Here is a 25,103-nt window from a genome sequence, read left to right as displayed (position 1 = left end):
AATTGATATGGGATCTCAGCAGAGGAATGAACTCCAGAACATTTCCAGCCTTCTGCCCCTGACACAGTTCAATACAGAAAAATCCCTTGATGAATACAAGCAGTGTTCCTGCATAAAGTGTGTCTGCTTCAGATCCAAAAGGTCATATGCTGGTTTTATTACAACTTTATTAACTAATTATCAGAAAGGAAAACCAAATCACAGCCTAGTGCCTCAATTCCAACACAATGCAGAGCACTTGGTAAGTACCAGCTAATTACAGGTTATAAACAGAACCATCATCATATAAGTAGAAAAAAAGATGTATTACTAGTGAAGAAGATGTTGCTGGTTTGTGACAGGGAACCCAGAAAATGTCATTATTACCTTGCATTCTATTGAGCACTGCTTTCAATACTCATCCATAAGAAGATTTTAATAAGTAACAGAAATTATTGCTACGCTTTGCTCTAAAACTTTACTGTTTTCCACAGAGTAAGGCATTTCTGGCCCTCCACATGCTCCTGGATAGTTTCCTTACCTGCATTATGTCAATGGCCATGGCCTGGGTGTGCACCCCTTCCACGTTATTCACCAGCCAGTGCACAACTTCTGCACTGATGAAGCAGTAGGGGGAGAGGCCCTTCTGTTCAGAGAGCAGCTGGATCCCTGTGCTGAAGCACAGCAAGCCACACGTGTTAACACAGGCTGATCAAGAGCTCTTTTAAGTAACAAAGGCAAAAATCACTGCTGGGGAAAAGAAAGGGAGAGGGAGGATAGAATACAGGACAAGAGATGCACAGTGCCTCTGCAGTGATGTCTCATTGGCTTTTGATAACAAGATGAAGAGCTGTCACTGACAGCACTTTAGTGACTTACTGGGAATTCTTGATTTGACAAGGTTCTGGGACTAAGAATTGAAGTCTTTGCTCGTATCTCAATTTCTATAAAATTCCTTATTAGACAGTCTGGAACTGAATAACAAAAGGAAGTGTAAAACTCTTCAACAGCTGATGTGGGGCTCTCCTTTGAGTGACTCCACTTCTCGTGTCCTCTTATTAAATATCTCATCACATGTTAAGAACATTTATATTAAAAACTTACGTGGGGTGTTTCATGGCTTCAAGAATCTCTACCAAAGTGGAGGAGGAAGTCAGAGCACTTGTTGAACACTGCTGGGAGCTGGGCAGTAAACAGAAGCATGTTCAAAAATCAAGGAAGCTGCTAGATTTGTTCAAATACGTACATTTAAGAAAATTGCTCTCTCTTCTCAACAATGACTTTGCCACATTTATTTCCTTTTTCAACTCAAGGAGGACAACTAAAAGCATCAGATGAGTATTTCCCCCCTGAGGTCACCAGGACACTGCTATATGGACCCAATGCACAATGTGTCACATCCAGCTGTACTCAGCAGCAATTGAGAGCAAACATTTTGAAGTTGGCTATTTTTTTTTACTGTAATATACAACCACAGGAAACAGGTGCTAATAAAGTTTATTTTCAACATTGCTTCCTCCCTTGGTGTCATGCTTCCAGGTTAGAATCTCTTGGATTTCATCAATCTACTCGATCCAATTAGACCTGCAGCTCCCCCACCCCTTGCCAAAACAGACAAGATGTCAATTCAAAGCCTGGTTTCCTACTAGCAGATTTCAGAAATGGAATTCCTTCATTTCTTGAAGAATGAAGCCCTTCTTGTGGGTGGAGAAATTAGGCCTTGTGTTCATTTAGTTCTGGAAAACTGGGTTGCAGGGCTTATTTTACTACCACTCTCTCTGCACGTGGAAATGCTGCAGTAAGGTCTTGTGACAAGTGCCTGCTCGTGCTGACAGGCACAGCACAGCCTGTTCCCAGGTTCTTGTTTAAGTGCCCATTCCCTGACAGCAGAAAGGGGCTGGAATTGAAGAGCTCTGCAGTACAGCACTGCTGTGCCTCTCCTACCTGCCCTCTGCAGCACCAGCTGTGCTGTATCCTGGCTCTGCAGCATTCTGGGTGCTCCCCAGGGCCTGGGTGCTGCCCCTGTCAGGGACCTGCCCCGTGGGAAGCAAGGCGCTGCCATCTGAGGTTGCAGGAACGGATTGATCGATAGAGACCTGGGAGGAGCAAGCACAGCAGCATCTCTGTGAAATTCATCGTGTAATCCATTTCCCATCTTCTCCCCTCCCTGCATCATCCGAGCCTCAGCCCAAGTTAGTCAACAACAAGCAATACTCTAAGGAAGCACAAGCATATGCAGAAGGGATAAATACAGTCTTATTTTGTCATCACTACAGAGCTCCTGACAAACAACAAATTCAGACCCAAATAAAGATGAGGATCACCAACCCAGCAACAATTGCATTGAGAGGACTACTGGCAAACCAGCAACACCAGTCCAACCCTGACATTTTCAACCCAAGGGAATAACTATGATTATAAGCACACAACAGGATACTTTATCACTAGGGGAAGGTAGTAAGCATTTAGCAAATATAGTTTCAAGTCTAACTCTCAAAAATATGCAAATGTATCACAAGAATTCAAGTTTCATAATGCTCAAAAAAAAAAAACACCAGCTCATCTTCCCTCCTTTCTCAGGGCAGCATGAGAAGGCTGGTTGACACCCACCCACACCTATGTCGCCAAGACAACAGGAACACTTTCCTCCCGCAGGAACACTCGCACTGTTCCAATGGTAGACTGAATAGTTCACAAAATTAACATAAAATCATTTCAGAAAGAGCATGAATGCCGAAGGATTCGGCTAAGTACAGGCTGTAATTGCCATCTGTCATTAACACGTATGGTTTAGTGAAGGCACATTATATAAAAGCTGGAGAGGTGGGGGAGAGAACACGAACAGCAGAGTAACTCTAACTCAAGCTGGTATAAACATGGGGGCTGCTCTGCTGTGATGAATCCACAGCGCATACACAGCTAAAAATCACAAAGCTGGTAGCTTGACTTAGGTCTGACTGCCAAAAGTCCTTTATTTATGCCATTTCTCACACCCCAAAAATCTCTTTTTGGGCAGCCAAAACCAGCAGATGCTCCAGGGTCAACTCTACAGTGCACCCACAGCCAGCAAAAGCCTTTCTCCCTCCTCAGGGCTCTCTTCAAGCAGCAGCATTTCCTATGGCCACACTGTGTTACTGCTAATTCCAAACTGGTGTTAAGTGGACAAACGACTTCAGTCCCAGGAACTCTTTTAAACCAAGATGATACTATATATTTTCAGCCTCAGTTGTTCAGGAATCCAAGGACACAATTTGACTTGGATATCTCCACAGTCACCTTGTCAAACACCACAGAAGAAATTTAGCCAAGAACCAGACAAAGTGAGCTGTTGCCATTTTGTTCAGTGAGGTAAGACTGAAAACAAGCACTCACTGAAAAACAAAAAGAGCAGCTTTAGTAGTTGACAAGACAGTAAAGGACAGTGAGACAGGACACATGAACATCCAAAACACAGCACAAACATCGAACAGTGGAAAAAAATGCTTGCATCTGCCACTTTGTTCTGCCAGTGCCGTACATCTCGCTCTCAGTGAGAGTATCTAGAAACTAACACAGGTTCCCAGCGCGTTAAACTCAGGACACAAATGCTGTCCATCACCTCAATCCAAAAGCCAGAGCTGACAACACCCATTCCAAACTAACCTGTGAGTAGAAGGTTGAAGCTGTGCGTGGGCTGCGAACAAAGTCCATAAAGAAGGCCCCATCCTGAAGGCATCAGAGGAAGTAGGCCCATTAATGGCAACAGCAACAGGAACAAGGAGTTCAAGAAAAGCAAATACAAGGTTGTGCAAGTATGAAATGACCACAGAGAGAAAGTATGAGGAGAATGCAAATCCCAGACCCAGAAGGTCAGATGCAGCAGAATGCACAGCATCAGGAATTACTCACACACACATCTTTACTTTCTCTCTCTGTAACAAGACATTGCTCTTCCTTGACACAGATGCATTCCCAAAATTTTTAAACCCACACTGATCAGAAGCCAATTGAAACTGCAGCCTCCCCTCCATACTTCAAAGGAGAAAGTCTTGAGCTCTGAAGTATGGGGGCCTCCATCCCATATACAAAACTGAAATACAGAAACCACAGGTGTAATGACAAATATCCAAAGGAGGACAGATTTTTTTTCTAATCTGTTAGACATTCAAACGATAAAGAGGGACAGGCAAAGGAGCTCTTTTCAGGAAGCACCCTCTTCCTCTTCCATGCAGGTCTGGTATGGTGCAAAGGAAAGGGAAGAAAAACTCCTCACAAAGATCCTTCCAACACTGTGTTTAATACTTCATGCAAAATTAAACAGACACTGCCTGTGCTATGTTCCTGCCTACTTGCAAACCCCGGTGAATTTATCCCCTGCTGCTATTCAAAGATGTGTCACGATTCTCTTATCACATAAGACAATGTAGTGGAACTCATCTAGATTTTCATTCCCTATTTGCAATTCTTTATTCTGTTCCCTTGGCAAAATATTTTTGTCTAGCCTGCAGTTAAGATGATGCTTACCTTGGTAGGTACATATAAAACAGTTTCTGGGAAGAATCAATGCCAGGTTACATGACTGGCAATTTACATTGTGCAGAAGCAGAGCCAAGTGCCCTGGATCCATGAGGGCAAAGACTTCCCAAACAGATCATGGATCAAGTGAACTCACTGGGTTAAAACCACAGTGTTGCCCAGTAACTGGCTCAAGTGACTTGTCAATTCTACTCTGAAACAAAGTGATGCAAAGCCAGTGGCTCAGTTTTCATCTGGAATAACTCAAGCACTGAAGGGCATCCTAGAAAAGCACTTGCTCCCTTGGCTGCCGGCAGAGCTCACAGCTGTGATAATTTGTCAATTCTCTGGCTGCAAGTGTGTGGCAAGCCAGACCTCCCTGTGCTGAGGAGCCTTGCAGGGGCTGTGACACGAGGCACACACTTGCTGCTGTTCCCAAGTGAGCACAATGCTGCCTGCCCACTGGCATCTTTCCAACAGGCATAAGCCATCTATATGGAGATTGCAATTGCTTATCTCCCAGTCCCTGTGTGTAAATATTTACAGGAGTGTTTACTGCTGCAGCATGAAAGGCCTTCAGTTGATAACACACTCTTCCAGAGTCTCCAGACAGCCTTCCAAAGAGGCTTTTGAACATTACTTTTAACATTACTCATGGTGGCATTTTCTGGTAGCACAAACTCTGCTAATCTGGTCCCAGCACACTCCTGTGCCACTGCTAGGGAAGCCCACTTTGCCTCTTCCCCTGTGCCACGCAGAACAACTGGACATCACATTCTTCTCTCTGGTTTCTCACATGGAATTTTCACCAGTTTTACTGGTAGAGAGGGACATTTAAGATTTCTGTATTTAAAGAGAGAAGCTGATTTTTCAAAATGGTAGAAGAGAAGTATAAAAAGCCTGAATTATGATATGGAAGTTTGCACTCATGCCTCAAGTCAGTTTGAGCACCTACTGTTTCCAGGCCTAGCACATCCTGCTCCGGACTCTCATCTGTGCTCTCTCAACTCTGATACTACGAGTAAGTGTCTAGTACTAAGATTATCACAGTTACTCTATCTTTTCAACTTTCAATATCTAGGTCTCCAGGATAACACAATACTTGTTCCTGGTGCTGGCACAAAACAGTGGATGTAGAAACATTAGATGCTTAGAGAAAAATGCTGAAATAAGTGGTTGATAGTGGTGAATCTGAGAACCTTTTCTTTGCAATATTTGAACTGTTGAACCCAAAGACAGGTCACATTTAAGTCCTGTACATTTATTCAGTTCCTTGTTACTTCTGTTGAAAGAAGTGTCAGAACACAGAAAAATAACCAAATATTTCTGGTTGGACTTGGAAGCAGAGTTCCTGCTCTCCTGGGTCTCACAGAGGGAGAGCAGAAAGGCTGAGGGATAGCACAGTCTTTTCTTTAAGTGTCTCAAGAGAGCTCCAGGAAGACCATTTCTCCAGCCTGGAGTCCAGCCAGTGAAGGAATGTCATCTAAATCACTTCTCAGGAACACACCCCCTCCTCTAAACAGAGGCAAGAGACTCAAGTTCCTGCTGTTAAAATCCCACTCAGTGTTCACACTGTCACAATCTAGAGCTTGATTTTGCTCTCCAAGACAGCCTGCGCGCAGATGCACACAGCACTGCACTGCTACACCCAACAGGCAAGCCATGACCGAAATGAAATGTGCTACCAGCAAAGGAAATGCACTAATTAGCAAACAGCACTTACATCAGCAAAATGCTGAGACGGCAATGCCAGGGATTCCACACCATTGTCACTCTTACAGAATTGAATTCCTCTGCCCTTGCACACAAAGGCCAGCACAGGAGCAGCCCTTACTGAATTAGAGTAAAATGTGGTATGATGTAGCCAAGTGCTCAGAGAAATAATCTTTGATTATTTGAGGAATTCTTATGTAGAAGCAGCAGCTAAAGAAAGCCCAGGAAGTCCTTACCTTCCGAGGGCTGTCCATATAGGTGGGTGTGATAGCAATGCTCCCACTCTCTGAAGGCTGGCCAGAGCTCTTCCCAGAAAGCATTGCTGCTTGCTGCTCCCCCAGAGTCCTAAAGGAAAAGGAAGAAATACAGAGTTTTTTCAAACATACTTTGTGTCAGCTTCCCTCCGAAGGCAAATGTTGCAGAGGGGTACTGATGTATTTTCAGATATTTGCTTTCCCACACACTGAGGCACGGATCCAACATTCCACAAGTACCTTTTAGCCCCACAAACAACATGGACCCTTGAACTCAGTTTTATTATGCATGTGTAATACTAATTTAGCATTAAAAATATTAATCTCTTATGTATTTAACACAACATGAGGCAAGGCTCCCCAAATGTGCTTTAGCCAGCCCAGGTGCAATGTGCAGGAAGGATGCTCTTGGCTCTTCACACAGCCTGTAGAGACTCACTTCTGACTGGCTTCCATCTGCAGCAGAGCTGAGAGTGCTGAGGTTCCTTTTTTCCCAATGGGAGGCCCAGACTGCTCCAGGGAGTGAGTGGGAATTGGACCAGCAATCTGCAAGCCTTTCATGGCAGACCCTTTCTAACAAAGAAAAAATGGAAGCACAGACTTTGTCAAGCTAGGCTTAACTAGTAAGCAAGAACACAACACCTCATGTCAGCAGGGCTTTACTAAGCACACTTTAAAAAGGGAGTCCAACCACTTGCTACACAACAAGTGGAATAGCCTAGTGTCTTTTGTGGATGCTATTCTGAAAATAAAATATTTGTAATTCTGAAAAAGGTGAATTTGCTTCAAAATAAATTACCCCATTTGCTGTGAGAATGGGAACAGGATTTAATACATATTAGCCAGTTTCTCTGCAGCATCTTCAAACTGTTTACCAAAAAAATCACTCACATATTTCTCTTTTTCCAATCCTTCTCCTGAAACTGCAGCACAGAACCAATCCAGGTTAACCCAGAAGTGACCAGCTTAACTACCTCAGACCCCTCTGGATGAACCGTCTGCATCACAAGGCAGAGTGCTGCAGCTAGGCTAAGCCCACCTGCAGCACAAAGCAGAGCACACCTGCAAAGAGGAGCCATCAGGCTCGTGGGTAACAAAAGACTGGCTACAGTATAAAACAGAGCAGTGCCAGGCCAAGATCGTGCAGAAGAGCCAGGCTGGTCCCTGAGCAAGAAATGCCCTGAGCCTGGGTCCAGTCACAGCAGCACAGGAAGCTCATCCCAGGGAAATTTCCTTCAAGCTGTTGAAGGAAACAGCTCTGTTTCCTCTCCCAAAACATCACGTCTGTGATGCCAAACTAGCACATTAAGCCCTGCTGGCTGAAAGCTGACACAGGCCACGGCCAGCAGCGTCCTTTAGGGATGGATGGCACGGACACGGCACCGTGGCCCAGCCTGCCCGGGATGCACTCGGGTCCCTGCCAACGCCTCATCAGCGGCTCGGGTCACACCCAGCCCCAGCGGGGGCCGGGGACTCACTCGGATCATTCGATCGGAGCGGTGGCGGCGGCGGATGCGGTTCAAGCCCTCCACGAAGCGGATGAAGCCGTCGAGGAGCTGCCACTCCTCCTCGTCCGAGCGGGGCTTGTCGCCGTACACGTCGCAGTGCGCCTCGCCCTCCATGATGCGCTTGGTGGCGCTGATGCAGGCGGGCAGCAGCAGGAACCGCGTCCTCCAGAACTTCAGGGACTCGATAAGGCTGCAGGAATGTGGAAGGCAGGACAGAGGTCAGCAGTTTCCTGGGAAGGGTTTTCCCGAATCGAAAGTATAAATCCTTATACCTGCTGCGCTTTTCAGTGAGTGCAGCGACCACCCTCGCTGCCATCCCTGAGACAGAACGAGCACACGTGCAAAGGGATGGTCAGCAATTTGAGTATTACTGGCAACAAGGCTATCCTCAGAGTAATTGTCACACAGAGATACGCTTTCTTTTCTGTAAAAGATAGGCCCCAAAAGCTTTTTTTCCTCTAAAACTATGCAAGCAAAAAGGAATTTTCAAGGTGCACATTAGCGTAGGAGGTATTTTGACTGAGACCTGAAAAGAACAGATGATAAAGACTGGTTGTGTGGAGAGAAGATATCAAAAAAGCTATTGATACTAGTGGAGATATTCCACATTTCTGGTAAGCACTTGCTCCACAGCTTAGGAGTAGGACTGCAAGTCAAGTCCAGCACTCAAGCAAGCCTGCAACAGCTTCAAATAAATGGAAGTTTTGAGTCAGATCCAGAAATCAGTAAGAAGCCAAGAAAAGCATCTGTATGGTACAAAATGCTATCTTATTTCTTTGCATTTGTAGTAGAGGAAAAAAGAAGTTCATGCTGAATTTTGAGATCAAGAGTCTGTATCAAAGGTCAGATAATGCAGCAGCAACACAGAGCAAGGTTCCCACAAGGCAACAGCTGCTGGAAGCTGACAGTGAAAGCAGGCCAGATATTCTCCCTGGAGCACTGAGCATTCAAGTGGGTTGAACTTGATGATGAAATTTTAGGTCAAAAAGAAAAAGAGGCAATTAGGACACAGAACAGTCTGGATGGAAAAGAAGCTCTCACCTGAAATCCTCTGAACCAGCAGAGCAGATATACTGATCCAAGTAATTCCACTTGTACTCTTCTAGTCTCTCATGGGAAAATTCTACCCAGCAAGAGACAAATTCAGAGTCAGAGTGTGAGGGGCACAAGCTGTAGGTGTAGTTTATCTGAGCAGATTCATATGGATACCTAAAAGATCAAACACAAGCATTAATCTCAGTACTGATACTGATGCTTTCCTTTCTTCTCCTAAAAAGAAAGAAGGTGCTCTTTCAAGCAAGCACAGAGCTGGAGAAGAATGTTCATCTGAACACTGACAGCTAACTGCCCAAGCAAAGAGATACTCACTTTGGCAGGTACCGAGTCACAGTAATTATTTTGTCTTTTAAGGTGACTTTGTGGAAAGTACGGCCCATGCTCAGCCAGTATTGATTCTCTTCCTCAGGTCTATTTCTTGACACAAGACCTAGTTGTAAAAAGCAAAACCCTTTCAGCTTACTGCAGTACTCAGGACTTTATCAACAAACTGTGCCAACAGGAAGAGACTCCAGAGCTGGAGTCCAGAAGTGGGCTTCTGATCTCAGCACAACCCAAAACCCATCTTCCAGGCCACATTTTTAGGGAGCAGTTGCACAAGGAGTCTTCTGCTCTTACAGTTAAGATTTGCTGATATCATAAGCAAAGGAGAGCACTTGGGATTTCTACACCACCCATTCAGAACTTCCCTGGGCAGAACCACCAAATAACAGCCAACAACGTGTTGAGCAACTGGTGGATGTGCCTAGTTCAAGGTTACTGGGACTGGCAGAAGAGAAAAGCCTGACTTGTCAAGCCCAGGTCACTCACCTCTGCTGTAGAGGGGACTGCTGCTGAGCGGGGGTGGCACGGCCGGGGCCGGCTTCTGCGGCTTGGATTGCACAATAATCTGATAGCCTTGCATGAGGCGCTGACAAATAAACTCCTCAAACACCTGCTGGGCTGTCATCTGCACTCCTTCCTCATCCCTCCTGGACACAAAGGTTAAGCAGACTAGAATAAGGAAGCTGACCACACACCTATTCTTAGCCCTGCTCCAGGCCCTGGGAACACCTGCCTGTGGGAGCAGGAGGGAAAAGGGGCACCTTTTGACACAGGGTGATGAACTGTCTGGCAATATTTACTGCTGCCTTTTGAGAGCAGTTTGGCAACTAGTAACAAATTTGCCTACAGCAGTTGTGGAACAATAAATTCCCCAAAGATGACTTTTCCAGCACTTTGCAGGCAGCCTAAGTGCAGTTTGTACATGTTCAGGAGAGCTCAGAATGCCAGTGGGCAGCAGTGCTCCAGCCTCTCCCACAGTGGGAAGTGGAAAGCAGGGAGGGGTTAGAGCACACATTCATCTTAGTGCAGCTCCTGCTCTGAACTTTGCCTTCCTACTGACATTTCTTTCAGGTGTTTCTTCATTAATCCTATTACTTCCTATGTATTTCAATCACCCTGATTAATACTTTAGTTTTGCTTCCATAAAGCAGCAACACGAGCAGGTCTTTTGATGTCTTACAAGTTATGGAAAGACTGAAAAAAGTTTAAGATAATGAGACTGCTTCAGTAAAAAAAAAAAAAAATCCATCTAACCCTATGTAAGAACAGTCACCAGAGACCTTTGAGACAAGCAGGGAAGTTCTATTTGTCCAACTAACTCTGTTTTCCAACAAGATTCTTTAAACTAAATATCCATTAGAGGGAGGATAAGCATCTTGAATACTGTGTCCACATGCATTTGCTCATTTAGTGTTTCCAAAACACTTGCTAGAAAGTAGATTAACAGAGATGATAGCTTGAGGTTGAATATTTTGATCAAAACACAACAGAAAAGAGACATAAAAATTTGTATCCAAACAATTTCTAACATTAAATTTACAGAGCACACCATACTGTCGGGTGGGAACATCAGAAAAGGTCCAAAGCTATCACTGGAAAAAAAAGAAAAATGTAAGTATTCTGCTGCTCTGTTAGCAATCCATCATTCACTTGTACAGACTGCAGTGATCCTCTTCCATCACCCGCTCCTTAAGCAAGGACTGCACAGAGGAGGTGCTGGCCAAACCTGTCAATGTCAGCCTCTGGCAGCAGGTCGTAGCAGCCCTCGGTGTAATCGTTCTGCAGGCTCTGGCGGTCGGGGAAGTAATCCGTGGTGAGAGGGAGGCAGGCTGGGGTGGTCAGGGATTTCCAGTCCACTCCAACTGTACAACAGAAGCCTGGCACTATGGGGGGAGCAGACAGCGTCAGAACTGCCTCGTTGTGTCATGGGGGCACACAAGGGGGGCACGTGTGGTCACCCATGGAAAAACAGGGTGCGGAGCAGGATGAAAGAAGTGCGTGAAGAGGAGAGTTGAAAAGAATGAGACGAAAAACAGAGTTGGCATAAAGTCAACAGGGACAAAAAGGGGTGTGGAATGGGAAGGGAAAAAGAAAATACATGGGAAGAAGGGAGGGAGAGAAAGAGACAGAGTTTGTTAAACAATGCAGTGCACATGCTGATTCAACCCCATCATGCAAAAGGCATTCAAAGTTAATACATTTAATTTCCTCTTGATTGAAAGCTAGAGCTGGCATAGCCACCGCTCTTCCAAAATTACAGCAAGTCAGGTGCAGTTACTGATTATTAATAAACAGATCAACATTCCAAGTCTGAACAAGAAAATCAGACCAGTTTTGCATCCTAAACAACTACAGAAGGAGCTGGAGAGGAGGAGAGAAAGAATGACAGACCAGCCTCTTTCTGGAATAGTACAACAGCAGAAATGGGAGTATTTCCACAGTTATAAAAACAGAAGATATATCCAGAGGGGTGGGAAGACCAGAAAAATAGTAACTTGGAAAGCAATCTTTTCCCACACCCTTTCCTAGAGTTATGCTGCAGTTTTGAGATTACAGGAATGTAAAAGTAGACATTAAAAAGGAAAAGCTAACTAGATTATACCAAATCATCAGCTCACCACTGCATTACATTCTGACCCAATTCAAACAATCTGTATCACCTACTGTTGCTTAACTTCTTGTCATAGAGCTCCTACAGACAGAAATTTATTTTACTATAAAACTGTTAACACCAATGGCAGGAACACTGCACAAGAAAGTAATACATGACAGACTACTACAAAGAAAATGCTTTCTTAAGCAATGACACACTTGTTTCTCTAGGAAGTGAAGGCAGATATTTCTCAGTAAATGGTACCAAATTCAGAAACTGACTGTACTAATTCTACTTCAACAAGCTGGTACCAAACAAACTTTTCACACTGAGAGGCAGATAAGAGATCAGCAGCTTTAGCTTTTTGCAGAATAGTGTCTGGTAAGGAAAGGATTTCAGCTGTAACACAACAAACAGCTTCACATGTTCTTAAGAACTACGGAACTGCAATCACAGTGAGACAGTACAGGCAGATCCTGCAAATTACTGCAGGCCAAAATAAACCACTGCCAAAAGCCAAGGAGGCTCCTCAGTTTCTTGCCTACCACCTCCTGATGCCTCTATATATGTACATGCCCTTTCCCTCCCCATCTTCCCACCTATGCAAACGCTCTTCCAAACCTTTCTCCTGCTTACTTGGATCTGGAGAATTAGAGACAGTGTCTTCCAAGGAATCCTTGTTCTGAGTTTTGAGGTTCACCCCTACAAGAAAGGAATGTTATTTATTTTAAGCAGTTATGCACTTCTCTTGAATTTCAAATAAAAATAAATCAAAAGCAGGATGATGTTTTAAGATACAGAATTTCTCTGCATGGAAAATCTCATGGTTCTGCACAGGAGAAAAAACCACTAAGCCAATTAATGAGGAAAAAATATATCTTGGATCAAACTGGAACATCTCACTAGAAGTGTTCAGTAGCTAAAACCCAAACAAAACTCTCTTCCCCAAAATGGTGAAACATCTTGAAAAGTAGATGCTATAAGCTCCTATAAACAGATGGCGTGGCACATGAGAGAAAAAGAGAGGCTAAGGAGACAAGAAAAACTGCTACCTTCAAAGCCATTTATCAAAATAAAAATTTCAGTAAGCCTCCAAATTTTTAAAAGGTACTATTGTTTAAAACTAGCTCAGGTAGATTTACCCAGGAAATGGGTATCAACACCATTGCTGTTCCCCTGCAAGGGGAAGGGTGGATATCTGCTATGTGAGGATGCCAGTAACCCGCAGGGGAGCTGCCTCTCAGTGGCCTTCACCTTCCACCAGCTCCTCCTGCCATCTGCCATCCACACCGGGAACTGCAACAGGATTTCCTTGTCTCAGCTACCACCTGCATCTGCGGGGCAACAGCGACAACCTCCCGAAGCCCGAGGGAAATCGATGGGATCATTTTCCACTCTGAAGCCCCTGGTGCACCACACCATGCTGCAGGCAGCAGAGGAGAACCAGACTCGACAAGAAATCCCATTTCTGGAAATTCAAAAAAACACAACTCCCCCCCAGACTGCTTCATTTCACAGCTGACTCAAACCATAAAGGGAGAACTCTCAGTCCCATCACTGAGTACTCAGTGTGGCCCCTATAGATAGGTGAGGGGCTACAGACACAAAGAAATTCCATAAATGCAAGCATGTTTATTGCCAGGACCTGTACATTTACATTGTGCAAACTGCATCCAGCTGAAATGCAGTTTAGCAATTGCAAAAACAAACAGAGCCTATTTAGAAGCCAAAAAATACTAAAAATGTAAAGCAAGAAAATTAAATGTAATCAGAACAAATTCACAGAAGAAAGCAACAGAAAATAATTTTAAATGTGACTATGTGAATACAAGATGAGGCACTAGAAAATTAAGTCTGCTAACTTCTTTATGGCTCTGAAAGGCGTAATGGAAACCAAAATTGTCTTAATCCAATGTAATTCAGAAGGGCAAATTTATTCTTAAAAAAATCTTTAAATTGGTTTTGAGAAAAGAACATAAGTCTTGAATGTTGTAGCCCATAAGTTCAACTTTTTTTCCGTGTGTCTAAACTAAAATGCATATCCACAAAAGCAGAGGGTCATAAAATAACAGACAACACAGCAGAATGCTTAATATGGCATGTTGTTCCATTTACAGGGCTGAAAAGAAATGTTGAGAATTTTCACAAATTCAGGTGTCTGGGTAAGTTAAGGAAGATAGAGGTAACCTTCATCTAAAAGTACAGACACATCTTCTCTCTAAAGGATTAAGGCAACCCCACCAAGAAAAAAAAGAAAAAGGCTTCTGACCAGCAGTGCATATTTAGTTATGTTTTGTGTCTGAACATCACTGCTCTGTTATTATGGAATTCAGTTACTGCCTGAGAGCTTATTACCAGTAAACAATAAGACACCCCTAGAGAAGTACAGACACATTAAACAAAACCAAACTAAACTAAAACCAACAAAGCGACCCAAAGAACTACCATACGCCAAGAAGTCCAAGTAAGTGCACGAGCAGATCCCTCTCGATTCCTCCTGCTTTGCCGTGCCTGTCCCCCACGTGCCACGAGTCCTGCCCCACGCTCTGAGCGCTGTCCCGGCCCCGGTACCTGCGCCCGGGCCAGCACCCAGCCCGTTCCCGTACTCCTCGGTCCCGCTGAAGCTCAGGAAGGAGGCGCTATCCCCTGGATGCCGAGAGCTGACGTGTCTGCAGAGAAACAAAGCAGCCTGTTTTGTACAGCCTTCCTCACCCGTGCTTTTAGCAGATGGAGCACCAAGCCCTCAGCCAGGCCGCGCTGGAAGCAAGCTCTTCCCTCGCTGATGTCGGCAGAGATGGAACGGCACCAGGGCGGCACAGAGAAGGCTGTGACAGCATTCCATAAATGTCCATACTGCTTGTTTGCCTCCAGCAGTAACCAAAACACTGCCTTTGCAGGACAGCAAAGAACCAGCTACTCACATCCCCTCAGGAGAGAGATAAAGCTTAGCTGGTTATCTACAGACCTGATCTCACGGTCTACACACCCAACATTCAAGACTGAGCAAATGGCTCACCTGCCAGTTGCCTCATGGTAAGCCAGCTCCAGCAGCTCCGCAGAGGAATGCGTCAAATCCTGCTGCTCGCTGCCCTGCATTTCTGCCATATTCTGGCGGGTTTGATGATGGATCTGGATAGCTTCTCCTGAGGGACCTACACAGTTACAATTGGATCACTGATCACCACATCTGCACCGATTCCTCACTTGATTTTCCCTTCTTTTGTCAACAGCACAAGCAATGAGAGCTAATGGACATATGAAAGCATGTTCAAAAAATCTTCAAAACCTTGAACCTCTGCCATCTCCTCTGAAACAAGTGAAGCAAAGTATTTTAAAAACATTTTGGAGGGCCTACATACAAGGCATTAAACAATTATGCAAACAATTCAGCATCAGAAAATCAACCAAAATTGTAGTTACAATTCCCTTTAAGAGGGTTAGGGTTAGGTTTCCTTCAACAGGGAATTGTTCTGTACCTGTTGCTGCTCGTTTGCAAATAGAGGTATTTCCCAAAAGAGGATTGCTCAGGCCTGTACACGAATGAGCGCAGTGCACAGAGCACTTTAGCGCACCAGAGCTCTCACTGGCTCTCTTGCTGTGCTAATCCTGGACAAGGACAAAGTCCCAGCAGGCAGGTGTGCAGCGAGGCAGCTCACCCACGGGGAAGGTGTGCATCCAGCGCCTGCGGTTCGACGTCAGCTTCATGGGCATGCGGGACGGGGCGAAGGGGTTGATGAGGGCGCGCTGGGGCGCGTACCCCCCCGGGCGGATGTGCAGCAGGGACTCGGCGCTGCCCACGTGGAACCGCCCTGGGGCGCTGGAGTCGCGCTGCTGCGACTCCAGCGTGTTCTCAAGGAAATCTGCAAAACACAACCAACCAGCGTGAGATCCTGCAGGAGCCAAGCACAGGAGAATTAACTGCTCAGGGATATAAAGATTGCCCAGGGTAAGGGGAAATAAGGAGACTTAAGAAATAAGCAGGCAGAGAAGCTGAAAGCAATTTCTATCCAATGTAAACAAGAACCCAGACAAGAAAAACCATTACTCCATCTGCCATTACAGCACTGCTGTAAACAGTAAACTTCTGAACGAATTGATTAAGAAACCACATGCTAAGACAATTATGAAGGGCTACTCAGACCTTAGAGAATTCTTGAGAAATCAAAAGACTGACATAAAAACTTCAGGATGAGTACCGAAGCCACAGCTGAGCCTTGTACACATGCCTTTTCTGTAACACTCAGATCTGAGCACTGAAATCAGGGATTACTCCCAGAAGACGTGGGACATGATCTCCACAAGACACCAGTTAGTTGTCACTATTCAGCGTGGAACGGAAGTGCAGTTATTTAGAAATAGGAGAGAAAAATATACCAGATAGATACGTAGCAATTACTCTGCCCAACAAGTGGAAATCCCAAAGGGAAGGGTCTCATTTACCATTCTGTGTTGTCAAATACAACATGTGAAAAACCTCAGTTTCTTTGACTCTTCCCTCCCTGCCAGTCCTAATCCACACACATCCTTATCCTGCTGAACACCTTCAGCTGGGTCACACAGCTATCCTTCAAACTAAAGGAGTAACAGAAATATCAAAGAAAGAAAAGAGTTGTATTAACTGACAGCAGGGGAAAGCATGACCGGTAGATGTGATGTCAAGTACACCGTGTGAGAGCAGCTCCACACCAGTAACTGTGACTCCTGTGACAGCAAAAATATGGTATCAAGTGTCATACAGCATGGCATGAAAAAACCATGAAGAGCCTTCAAGGATAGAATTTTATAGAAGATGAAACAGTCGCAGGAGGAATACAATTTACCTAGAAATGAGCTGGGTTTGTGGAAGATACTGCATATTGCCTGAGAACAAAATTAAATTGGAAAGGAAGAAAAGAGGAGTGCCAGCACTGCTAACACACTGAGACAGCCCAGCAGTACATTGTCAAAAGGAAGGATCCAGAAAGTGAGTCTTAATGACTCCCCACAGAATCCCTACAGAGAAATTTTATAGGCAGGGTCCCCCAGGGCTCACTGCTAAGGGCAGTTCTCATTCAATAGATTATAGGTGACCTGGATAATACAAGTTCCCTGTGTATGTCCACACTTGCAGGCAGGCACAGGAGAACAGTCAAGTACTAAAGAAGGCAATAGGCAAGGGAAAAGAGCAAATCAGTGTCAGGACACTTCTATTTAGGACAAGCTATAAAAAAAAGCAATGGAATTGGACAAGGATGACAAAGGGAGAACGCACACCCAGCTGCAGCTATGGAAAAGCTGTCCCAGTGAGTGGCAATACAAGCACCATCTTCACCGTGCTGGCCTGGCAGTGGCCAACACAAACTTCCCCCTCCTCTCCCCACCAAAGGCACCTTCCCACCTGCCCCAGGCTGACCTCTGGTGCTGGTATAGCCCAAGGAGCTGCTGACTTCACACTGGTGCAGGTGGGGCCGCGGGATCATCAGGATGTTGGAGATCTTGCCCAGAGAGCTGTCGTCAGAAGCCTGGCTCCTCACCTCTTCCGGGGGCAGCGCGCGGCTCTGCAGGGAGGGGCTGCACGAGACGTCGTACGAGCTGGAGCTCTTCCTCGTGCGGCTTTCCCTCTCCCTCACTGACCTGCTCAGAGGAACGCCCAGTGACAGGAAAGACAGATTAATCCCCGGCTTATCAGGGAGCTGGGACAGGCCCAAGTCATGCAAAAGACTTGATGCTCAGCAGGTGAACTTAAGAAGAGCATTACAGGGAAGCCATCACTATCTTTTTTGACTGGTTGGGTAATTTATACTTCTGTGCATCACACAACGTAACAAGAACACTGCAACACTTCCAGCACAAGGGCTGTGAAAGGATCTGCTCAACTCCCTCTGCAATCCTGTAGACACCACACCAACCTGGTAGAGATGTGGCCTAGCCTACAGATCTCAGCCTACAGTGCCAGAGCCATGTAGCTATAGGGAAACTACTTGGAATGATCAACTATTTAAATTGTGCTGCCATCTTTCAGCATGTGTCCCTACAGGCTGCTCAAATTAACATACTAACCAGAGAGTCCACATGTCTGAGTTAGGCAATACTACTGAAAGAAGCAAAGTAAAAAAAGTACTTCAAAACAAGCTTGTCAACCCTGTATTTCTGAAAAAGCAATGAAATTTATCATTTGTTCAATTAATTTGGCCAGGACCTGAGAATCATCAGCCTTTCTCCTCAGACAAAAGGACATGGAATAGTTAAGAACCTGCACTCAGCTTTTTTTTAATGCCTCTTCTCTCATTCAGACAGGCATCATTTTCAGGGAGGATTCCTCACCACTCTGTTCACCAGTTACTAAGCAGTGCATCAAATAATCTATTTCTACAGCTCTGTGCAAGTTAATTGTGCAAATACTTTCTTAACCCCCTTGCAAAATCTGCTAGGAAGACTAGCTTTATTCCACTTCAAACAAAATTAAAGATTTAAAGAAAAAAAAAAAAATTATGCCTTTTCCTAGACCCCACACACTATTTTAGAAGTAAAACACCAGACAATCAGTCATGAAGATCAGGTACAGATGAAACTTTTTGTTCGACTGTGAGCATGTGGAGATCAATTTTCCTTGTATTTCTCCAAGTATTTTATGTATCAAGCACACATAACATGGCTACTCCAGAACCAGTGCACTCCCAAGCCTCTCACCTGAAAGTGGTACAGCGCTGGGCTCTGGCTGGGCCTGGCAGTCTGAACACCTGGGCATCATAGCCATCATAATCCACCTGGATAGGCAAGGCATTCTCAGCATCCTTTGGAGCTCCTAATGCTGAAATAAAAATCATACAGCACTGGAACGTCTATCAAGAGTGTTCAAGATCTGCAAGGCAGAGCATCCACCTCTCACCCCTAAGGAAAGTATCTATTCCAAAAGAAATCCCAAAGTGTCATGAGCAGAGCAGCTGGAGCTGCTCAGTTTTCAAAGTTGGTGCCTCTGAATCAGGCTGGCTGAGGCCATAATGCCTTCCCCCATACATCCTAAACACTAAATGAATAATTGTCAAGAAGTCAACTGGCGCATGCACATTAGCATCCCAAGTAACTCATCAGATATGAGTTTGATGGTTTTCTGTAACAATTGCCCCTTCCTTGTGCTAAAGTGCATTGTCCTCCTGCAGCTGTTTGTTACTTTTGGGAGTCAGTGGGACAGATCATTCCAGAACAGAATTACTTACAGGCATCACGATTATTTTTTGCTTTCTCTGTCAGTGGCTGGAGGGTCCAACAAAGGAAGTGTGAAGTGACCAAAAAATAAACAAGAAAGAAAAAAAGAGAGCGACAGAAAAGACAGATGGAAGGGAATCAGTCAGCATGTTCTAAGGAAACATCCCCAGGGTGATCAAGCAGACAAAGCTTAGCTTGCTGACTCAGTGAGGCAGCCAGACAACTTCAGAAATATTAAATACTGATATTTGATCACAAACCTGTGTGAAAAACACAATGCTCAACACCTTTCTTCCTCTCCATAGAGATCTTTGTCACAGAATGAAACTAATTTTTGTGGTGGCTAAAAAATTTCTCACCCAGTTTTATCTAGGAAGGAAAGACCTACAAACTAGTCTCTCATTCACAATCCCCACAACAAACCTTGCAGCTTTGCTTTCACAGCCTTTTAACACAAACTTAGTTTCAGCTGTTGGAATACTTGTGATGCTAGACTGAGAAGAGGTATCGGACAAGCTAGTAAGAAAATAGAGATCAGAAAGATTCCCACCTTCCTTCCTGCCAGCTTGATCCGTGGAGTGAAGCTGTTACACAGGAGTTGGCTTTTGGATGTGTAGAAACTGAAAGAAAATATAGTGTGGCTTTAAGAATTCAACACAGTTGGTTTGCTACTCAGTAAGCAAACCAGGAACCCGAGTCAGCTATTGGATAGAGAAAAGGGATACCTTTCTGTGCATAAAAAAGTTTGGAAAACACTGAGGGATAGTTGAGAGAAGCTACTCTTTGCCTAAAGACAGGGCTTTGATACTTGTACAGCCTCAGTCTAGACACTTCTTAATATACTTAACATCTGCATTGCCCAGTTCATTTTCTCTTTCTACAGAAAGACATCCAGAAAGAGTTTACACAACTCTTCCTGATTTACACAGCTGTAGTGATTCATACCAGCTGTTTGAAAACCCTGTCATTTCTATTAGGTTGCATTAATGCCCAGAGTTCTGCAAGAGTAATGTAACATTTCCTTTGCTTCACAAGGAAAGCAGAGGAGATAAAAGAAGAAAGAGAATTCAAGAGATTATGAAGAGTAAAGCAAATCAGAAGTGTTTAGCAAAAGCTGACAGAATTCACCTACCTATGATTTATCCAGTGCGGGATATTGTAGTCATCACCCATTCGTGAGTCACCAGGGCCACAGCGATTATGGAGCTGTAAGAGTAATTCAGAAGCAACTAACTGTATCCAGCCAGTCACAAAATGAGTAATGTTTGTAGCAGAACAAGAGAAGGGAAAGCAGCCTGACCTTGAAGAGTGGTACAGCATGCAAGGGTTGCTCTCCCATACACACCAAATCCACACCTATCCCTGTAAACAGACAACAGTAGAGTTCAGCTATTGGCCAAGCAGCATTGATATGCTAAGACAAAATAGATCACCAATTTGAATTGAAGACCCAATATGTATTGGTATCATACTATAAGAGGCAATAATACTGAAAAATGGTAGTTAACGGTCCCATGATATGGCTACAAACCAAAAGTACCTGTGGGGATATAAGAAATTATTTTCCTAAACTAATGCAACTCGTGCAGGATTCTCCTTTAAGAGAAAGGTTTGCACCCATACAGGTGAAATTCTCCATCACAATCAAAAGAAACTAAATGCCTCCGAGTACTCTGAAAATCTGCTCATTTCAATACGAAGCGCAGGCACAAGCCTTGCAGCTGTAACCCTTCCTCCCAGAGCACACAGCTTACAGCAGATACTTTTTCACAGCCAGAAGCAGCTGGGTCTTTCCCAAATCTGTGTTTGCCTTCAGAGAGGCGCAGGCACAGTTATTTACCATTGTCAATCATGCGCTGCTTGGTCAGGATCATGAGGAGCCGGTCCACCTCGAACACGCCCACGCCGGGGGTGATCACCACCGACATCTGCCCCGTGCGGTCGAAGTTGCGGTTGATGTAATGCTTGTCAAACACTGCCAGAGAGAATGCAGCAATGCTGTCAAAACACCCAGGATGTTTCCTTCAGAGCAGGGCAGGTGACCACTTAATATTCCCCTCCTCTTCACAGTGTTAGGAAAAAGTAACATAAGTCCACAGCCATTTATTGGCAGCTGCTCTAATGGTTCTTCCCCTATATATTTTTACCCGTTGCTCGTAACTTACCATTGAATGAAAGATTGATAGCCTCCAGGTAGTTCCCTTGTGCTGAGGTAGAATTGTAACCTGAAGGAAAGCCCTCTGGAAAAGTATTCAGAAGGGGAAAAAAAAAATCATCATTCCTGTATACTAGCCTTATATAATAAAAAAAAAAACCCCACCGAAAAATACATATGTATTAAATACTATTGGTTCAAAAATGACAGGCAAAATTGATGTTCTTAAGTTCCACAGAAAGACCGAGGCAAATTGCCCAGCCAGGAGATCACTAAGTAGCATGACACCAGACTCCAACTAAAAATGGATAGTTTACTGACAAGCAAAAAATTTAAAAAACTAAAAAGAGAGAGCAAAGGATAAAAGCAGGGAAAGGAAGATTCTTGTACCTGCTTGCTCGAGTCGTACCAGCACAGGATATTGGATGAAAAGCTTTTTAATGGTCACAAGCAAGGAGGTCCACTCCTCCCGCCTCTCATTCTGAACTACGACTCTGGAAAAAACACAGCCTGATGAGGCCCATGAAAGAAGCTATGAGGGGAAGTGAGAAGGGACAAACAAACTGTAAAGAAATGCACAAGAGGATGCATCAGGTTGCATGCACACTGTTGGACAAGAGGTGAAAAGAATTGGGAGGAAAACACACTTGTAGAAATCTTCATAAAATCTTCCCTCATGATCCTGCCGAATTGATGCACGATGTGTTTCAGGAAACTCATCTGAAATGGAAGGAAAAGCACATCTCATCTCATGCTCCTCTACAGAAATGACTCATCTTTTCCAGCAAAAAGTTGTTATGTCCATTAAAAATAAACAAACAAAAAACAAAGCCTCCAGCAAGCAAACTAAAAATCAAAACACTTGGAGAAATATCAGACCTCCTATACGATAAAAAACTGCTTTTAAACCAATATGACAGCTGGAGTACGATGAGGAAAATTCGTAACACTCTTCTGTGTAAGGTTCTGACTGCAGTACTTTCCTAACAATAGCTGTGTACCTACAGTGCTTGATAGAGAATACTTTGAACATGGCAATTAAAAAAAGAGAAAGTCCCTGTCAGCCTGTGACCGACTTTCAAGAGATGATATAGGTTTAAAAATGGAAACATGACAATAGAGAATTTGCATACCTATAGATTTTGCTTCATAAAATGTCCTTGAAAATAGAACCACCGTCACTTCATGGCTGCAATTCTTCTCCTGTCCAGGAAGAACAAATGCAAAAAGAAAACACTAAAAGTCACATTTGGTAGAAAGTTGTGTATATACACATATAGTAACAGCCTTTCTTCCCTCAGACCTAGACACAAAGGTAACTAACAAAACCTAGACTGTTGCATTAATGGATCTGCAGTAGTGCTCCATCTGCCTCTCTGAAGTAACAAATGGTCTGTCCTGCAGCTTCTGTGCTGCCTGGCTATATCGCATTTACCAGGAGCACTCTCCACTAGTCTCTAAAGAAGCTCCTCTCTGTAATTGCCAAGATTTTTGTTAAGAAAACAGACAGTTGATACAGTTTGTTTATACCCACAGCAAACTGATATTCTGATGTGATACTGTTCAGAGAGATGCCCCTAACAATTACAGAAAAATAAAAAATTAAAACTGAACTCAACTATTTACCTTCCATTTTGTAAAGAGGTCAGCAAGGAAACCATTCACAGCTTTCTCAAAGTACAGATCCCCTGCAAAATAAAAATCTCCCAAGCATCAGATAATAATAGTTACTTCACCTATAGAAGTTAGACATGGGGCATATCTAACCCTAAGATTCTAGGACAATTATATTTAATAAATCTCAAGCAGCTGTGTGCATAATAAAGGGCAATATCACTAAGGTAAGATGGTAAAAAGATTAAAAAGCATGACTGTTTTATGATAAAAAGATTAAAAAGCATCATTTTTTTCAGAGGATGTAAACATGAGACTTAATGCCAGAAGGATCAGACCTTTAATTCATTTTTCCAACACATTTGCAGCATGCTGGGAAAGCATCTGTACTGCCTTTTAGGCATAGAACGCACAACTGATCCCCTGCTCTGATATGAACTGTTGCCCAGTTCCATATGCCTAGACACATGGTCAAAGGAAGTGGCAAGAGGTTTGCTAAAGAATTAAGCCAGAAAAAAAAACAGGATGACACAGAGAAGTGACTCATTCTTAATGCCTAAAGTTGTAATAATTCCAGTTGAAGTTACCAACTTCAACCTGGGCTAAGGCAGGTTTCACTTCCTCAAGAAGCCAGTATCAAGAGAAATCTAAAACATCAAGGCCCTCTTTTCCCAGGACTTCCACACATTTCTGGCTTCAGGATTCACAAACTTGCACCTGCCCTCATCACCCAACACGTTCATATCCACAGAAAACCTTTCCAATGCTCACAGTGATTTAGTGGCTGAGATAACGGTACCCAGATCCTACAGGGACAGGAGAAGGATGGCACAGGCAGGGACAGAAATGGGTGGCACTGCAAGGAAGGATCTAAGGAAAGACCACAACACACCCTGGAGCACTGCTTAGGCCAAAGGCAGGATATTTTAGTTTGCAGGTAGTGGCAGAAAAAAATAGCAGTGGCAGTTTTCTAGTAGGGGCAGAAAGGACAGCTGCTACCATCCACAGCCACAGTTACCTACGTACCATAAATATCAAAATCCCACATTTCACAGCTCATCTGGATAAAAATATAAACCATGGCAGACGTGGAGCGGAAGACCACCTGCAAAGGAATGCAACACCTTATTTAAAACCAAGTACATTCTCTAGAAGGCCCAAATGAAGAGGTTAACTACACAGCAACTCATACAACTGTGGCCCTTGCATCACAGGGAATTTCCCCTCTAACAAGTTGGCATTTCCCCTCTAATAAATCATTCCTAGTGCTGCCAGCACAGCAGAGCTGAAGTTTAATAATGATTCATTGTCCTGAACTTATTGCCATTCTTACAACACAGCCAATTCCAATGATCACACAAATACGCAGGCAAGATAGAATTACAAAAATCCTGGCAGGAAAGGAAAAGAAGGGAAAAACTGCTTTGCCCCTGTTTCCTGAACTCTTACCCGAGTGTCCTCACTGATGTATCCACAAGTGACTTTCTCACTCTTTACCCACAGTTCACCTGCCTGGGCCCTGGAAGAAAAGAAGTGCAGAATATTTGAATATGAAGATTAGAGAATCAGTATTTGAACAAGTAAGAGATGTACCAAAATCTGCAGTCAAGGATGACTTATTTGGTTAAAACCTGATGTTTAACCCAAAAGAGGTCAAACAGCCCTTTCCCTCTGCATCTGCACATTTCCTGGTCCCTGTATTACCCCAAAAGCAACTGAAGTAATCCCCTCTGAACTATTCATACAGCTTGGGAAGGGGGGGTAAATATTCTAAGAGATAAAAAGAAAATGATTTGGCCTCCATCAGAGGCCACAAGGGTAGCTGGCTGCCCTACTATTAGTTTCTTTTACCCTAAACCAGATAGAAGCCTTCCCCCACCCCATAGTGCAGACAGAAATCTGTAGATCAGTAAGAGAACAATGAAACATGAAGGATTTTTCAGAGAGGAGTCTCCAGCTGGACACTTAAAACTCATGAAGCTAGAGCAATAAGTCACAGTAAGCCCTCAGAGGAGGCACTGACCTGATACCTGCAAATTCAACTTTTTGGGTGACATATGCACATGTGCTGACCTAGGAAAGAAGATAAACGTGTGTTTAAAGAAGAGCAGGCTCAAAGTGAGAAGAACAACGTACCACTCACACATGTTTTTTAGGACAGAAGTCACAAAATCCATTCAGTGTAGTTACTACTAACAGCTCAGCCTACAGAACCTCCGTAATAGACA

At 44.0% G+C, this 25,103-nt stretch overlaps 1 protein-coding gene across 12 annotated transcripts in view; it reads right to left on the bottom strand.

Moving 5' to 3' along the window:
• DEPDC5 (DEP domain containing 5, GATOR1 subcomplex subunit) overlaps window positions 1-25,103 on the bottom strand; it is a 39,258-nt gene that overhangs the window by 9,893 nt on the left and 4,262 nt on the right. For 5 of the 12 annotated variants that reach the window (XR_011005066.1, XM_068209017.1, XM_068209018.1 and 2 more), the window contains exons 7-36: window positions 24,899-24,948; window positions 24,325-24,394; window positions 23,902-23,980; window positions 22,888-22,949; window positions 22,395-22,464; window positions 21,909-21,981; window positions 21,652-21,755; window positions 21,272-21,346; window positions 20,947-21,081; window positions 20,407-20,468; window positions 20,239-20,312; window positions 19,657-19,726; window positions 19,118-19,154; window positions 18,591-18,711; window positions 17,314-17,537; window positions 15,578-15,781; window positions 14,938-15,073; window positions 14,493-14,590; window positions 12,558-12,623; window positions 11,055-11,238; window positions 9,815-9,975; window positions 9,317-9,434; window positions 8,990-9,157; window positions 7,919-8,138; window positions 6,880-7,013; window positions 6,423-6,531; window positions 3,622-3,684; window positions 1,924-2,075; window positions 1,084-1,161; window positions 521-653 (exon numbers count right to left, since the gene is read on the bottom strand). Coding sequence is in view for 11 of the 12 variants with exons in the window: in XM_068209017.1 (XP_068065118.1) it covers window positions 521-653; window positions 1,084-1,161; window positions 1,924-2,075; window positions 3,622-3,684; window positions 6,423-6,531; window positions 6,880-7,013; window positions 7,919-8,138; window positions 8,990-9,157; window positions 9,317-9,434; window positions 9,815-9,975; window positions 11,055-11,238; window positions 12,558-12,623; window positions 14,493-14,590; window positions 14,938-15,073; window positions 15,578-15,781; window positions 17,314-17,537; window positions 18,591-18,711; window positions 19,118-19,154; window positions 19,657-19,726; window positions 20,239-20,312; window positions 20,407-20,468; window positions 20,947-21,081; window positions 21,272-21,346; window positions 21,652-21,755; window positions 21,909-21,981; window positions 22,395-22,464; window positions 22,888-22,949; window positions 23,902-23,980; window positions 24,325-24,394; window positions 24,899-24,948 (3,330 nt within the window). In the remaining variant the exon portion in view is untranslated. The remainder of the gene's footprint in view (window positions 1-520; window positions 654-1,083; window positions 1,162-1,923; window positions 2,076-3,621; window positions 3,685-6,422; window positions 6,532-6,879; window positions 7,014-7,918; window positions 8,139-8,989; window positions 9,158-9,316; window positions 9,435-9,814; window positions 9,976-11,054; window positions 11,239-12,557; window positions 12,624-14,492; window positions 14,591-14,937; window positions 15,074-15,577; window positions 15,782-17,313; window positions 17,538-18,590; window positions 18,712-19,117; window positions 19,155-19,656; window positions 19,727-20,238; window positions 20,313-20,406; window positions 20,469-20,946; window positions 21,082-21,271; window positions 21,347-21,651; window positions 21,756-21,908; window positions 21,982-22,394; window positions 22,465-22,887; window positions 22,950-23,901; window positions 23,981-24,324; window positions 24,395-24,898; window positions 24,949-25,103) is intronic. The other 7 variants (XM_068209010.1, XM_068209009.1, XM_068209011.1 and 4 more) reach the window with 7 other exon arrangements.

The sequence above is a fragment of the Anomalospiza imberbis genome, chromosome 18, assembly GCF_031753505.1.
Source record: "Anomalospiza imberbis isolate Cuckoo-Finch-1a 21T00152 chromosome 18, ASM3175350v1, whole genome shotgun sequence".
NCBI lineage: Eukaryota > Metazoa > Chordata > Aves > Passeriformes > Viduidae > Anomalospiza > Anomalospiza imberbis.
This window is presented reverse-complemented; position numbering and strand designations above follow the sequence as displayed.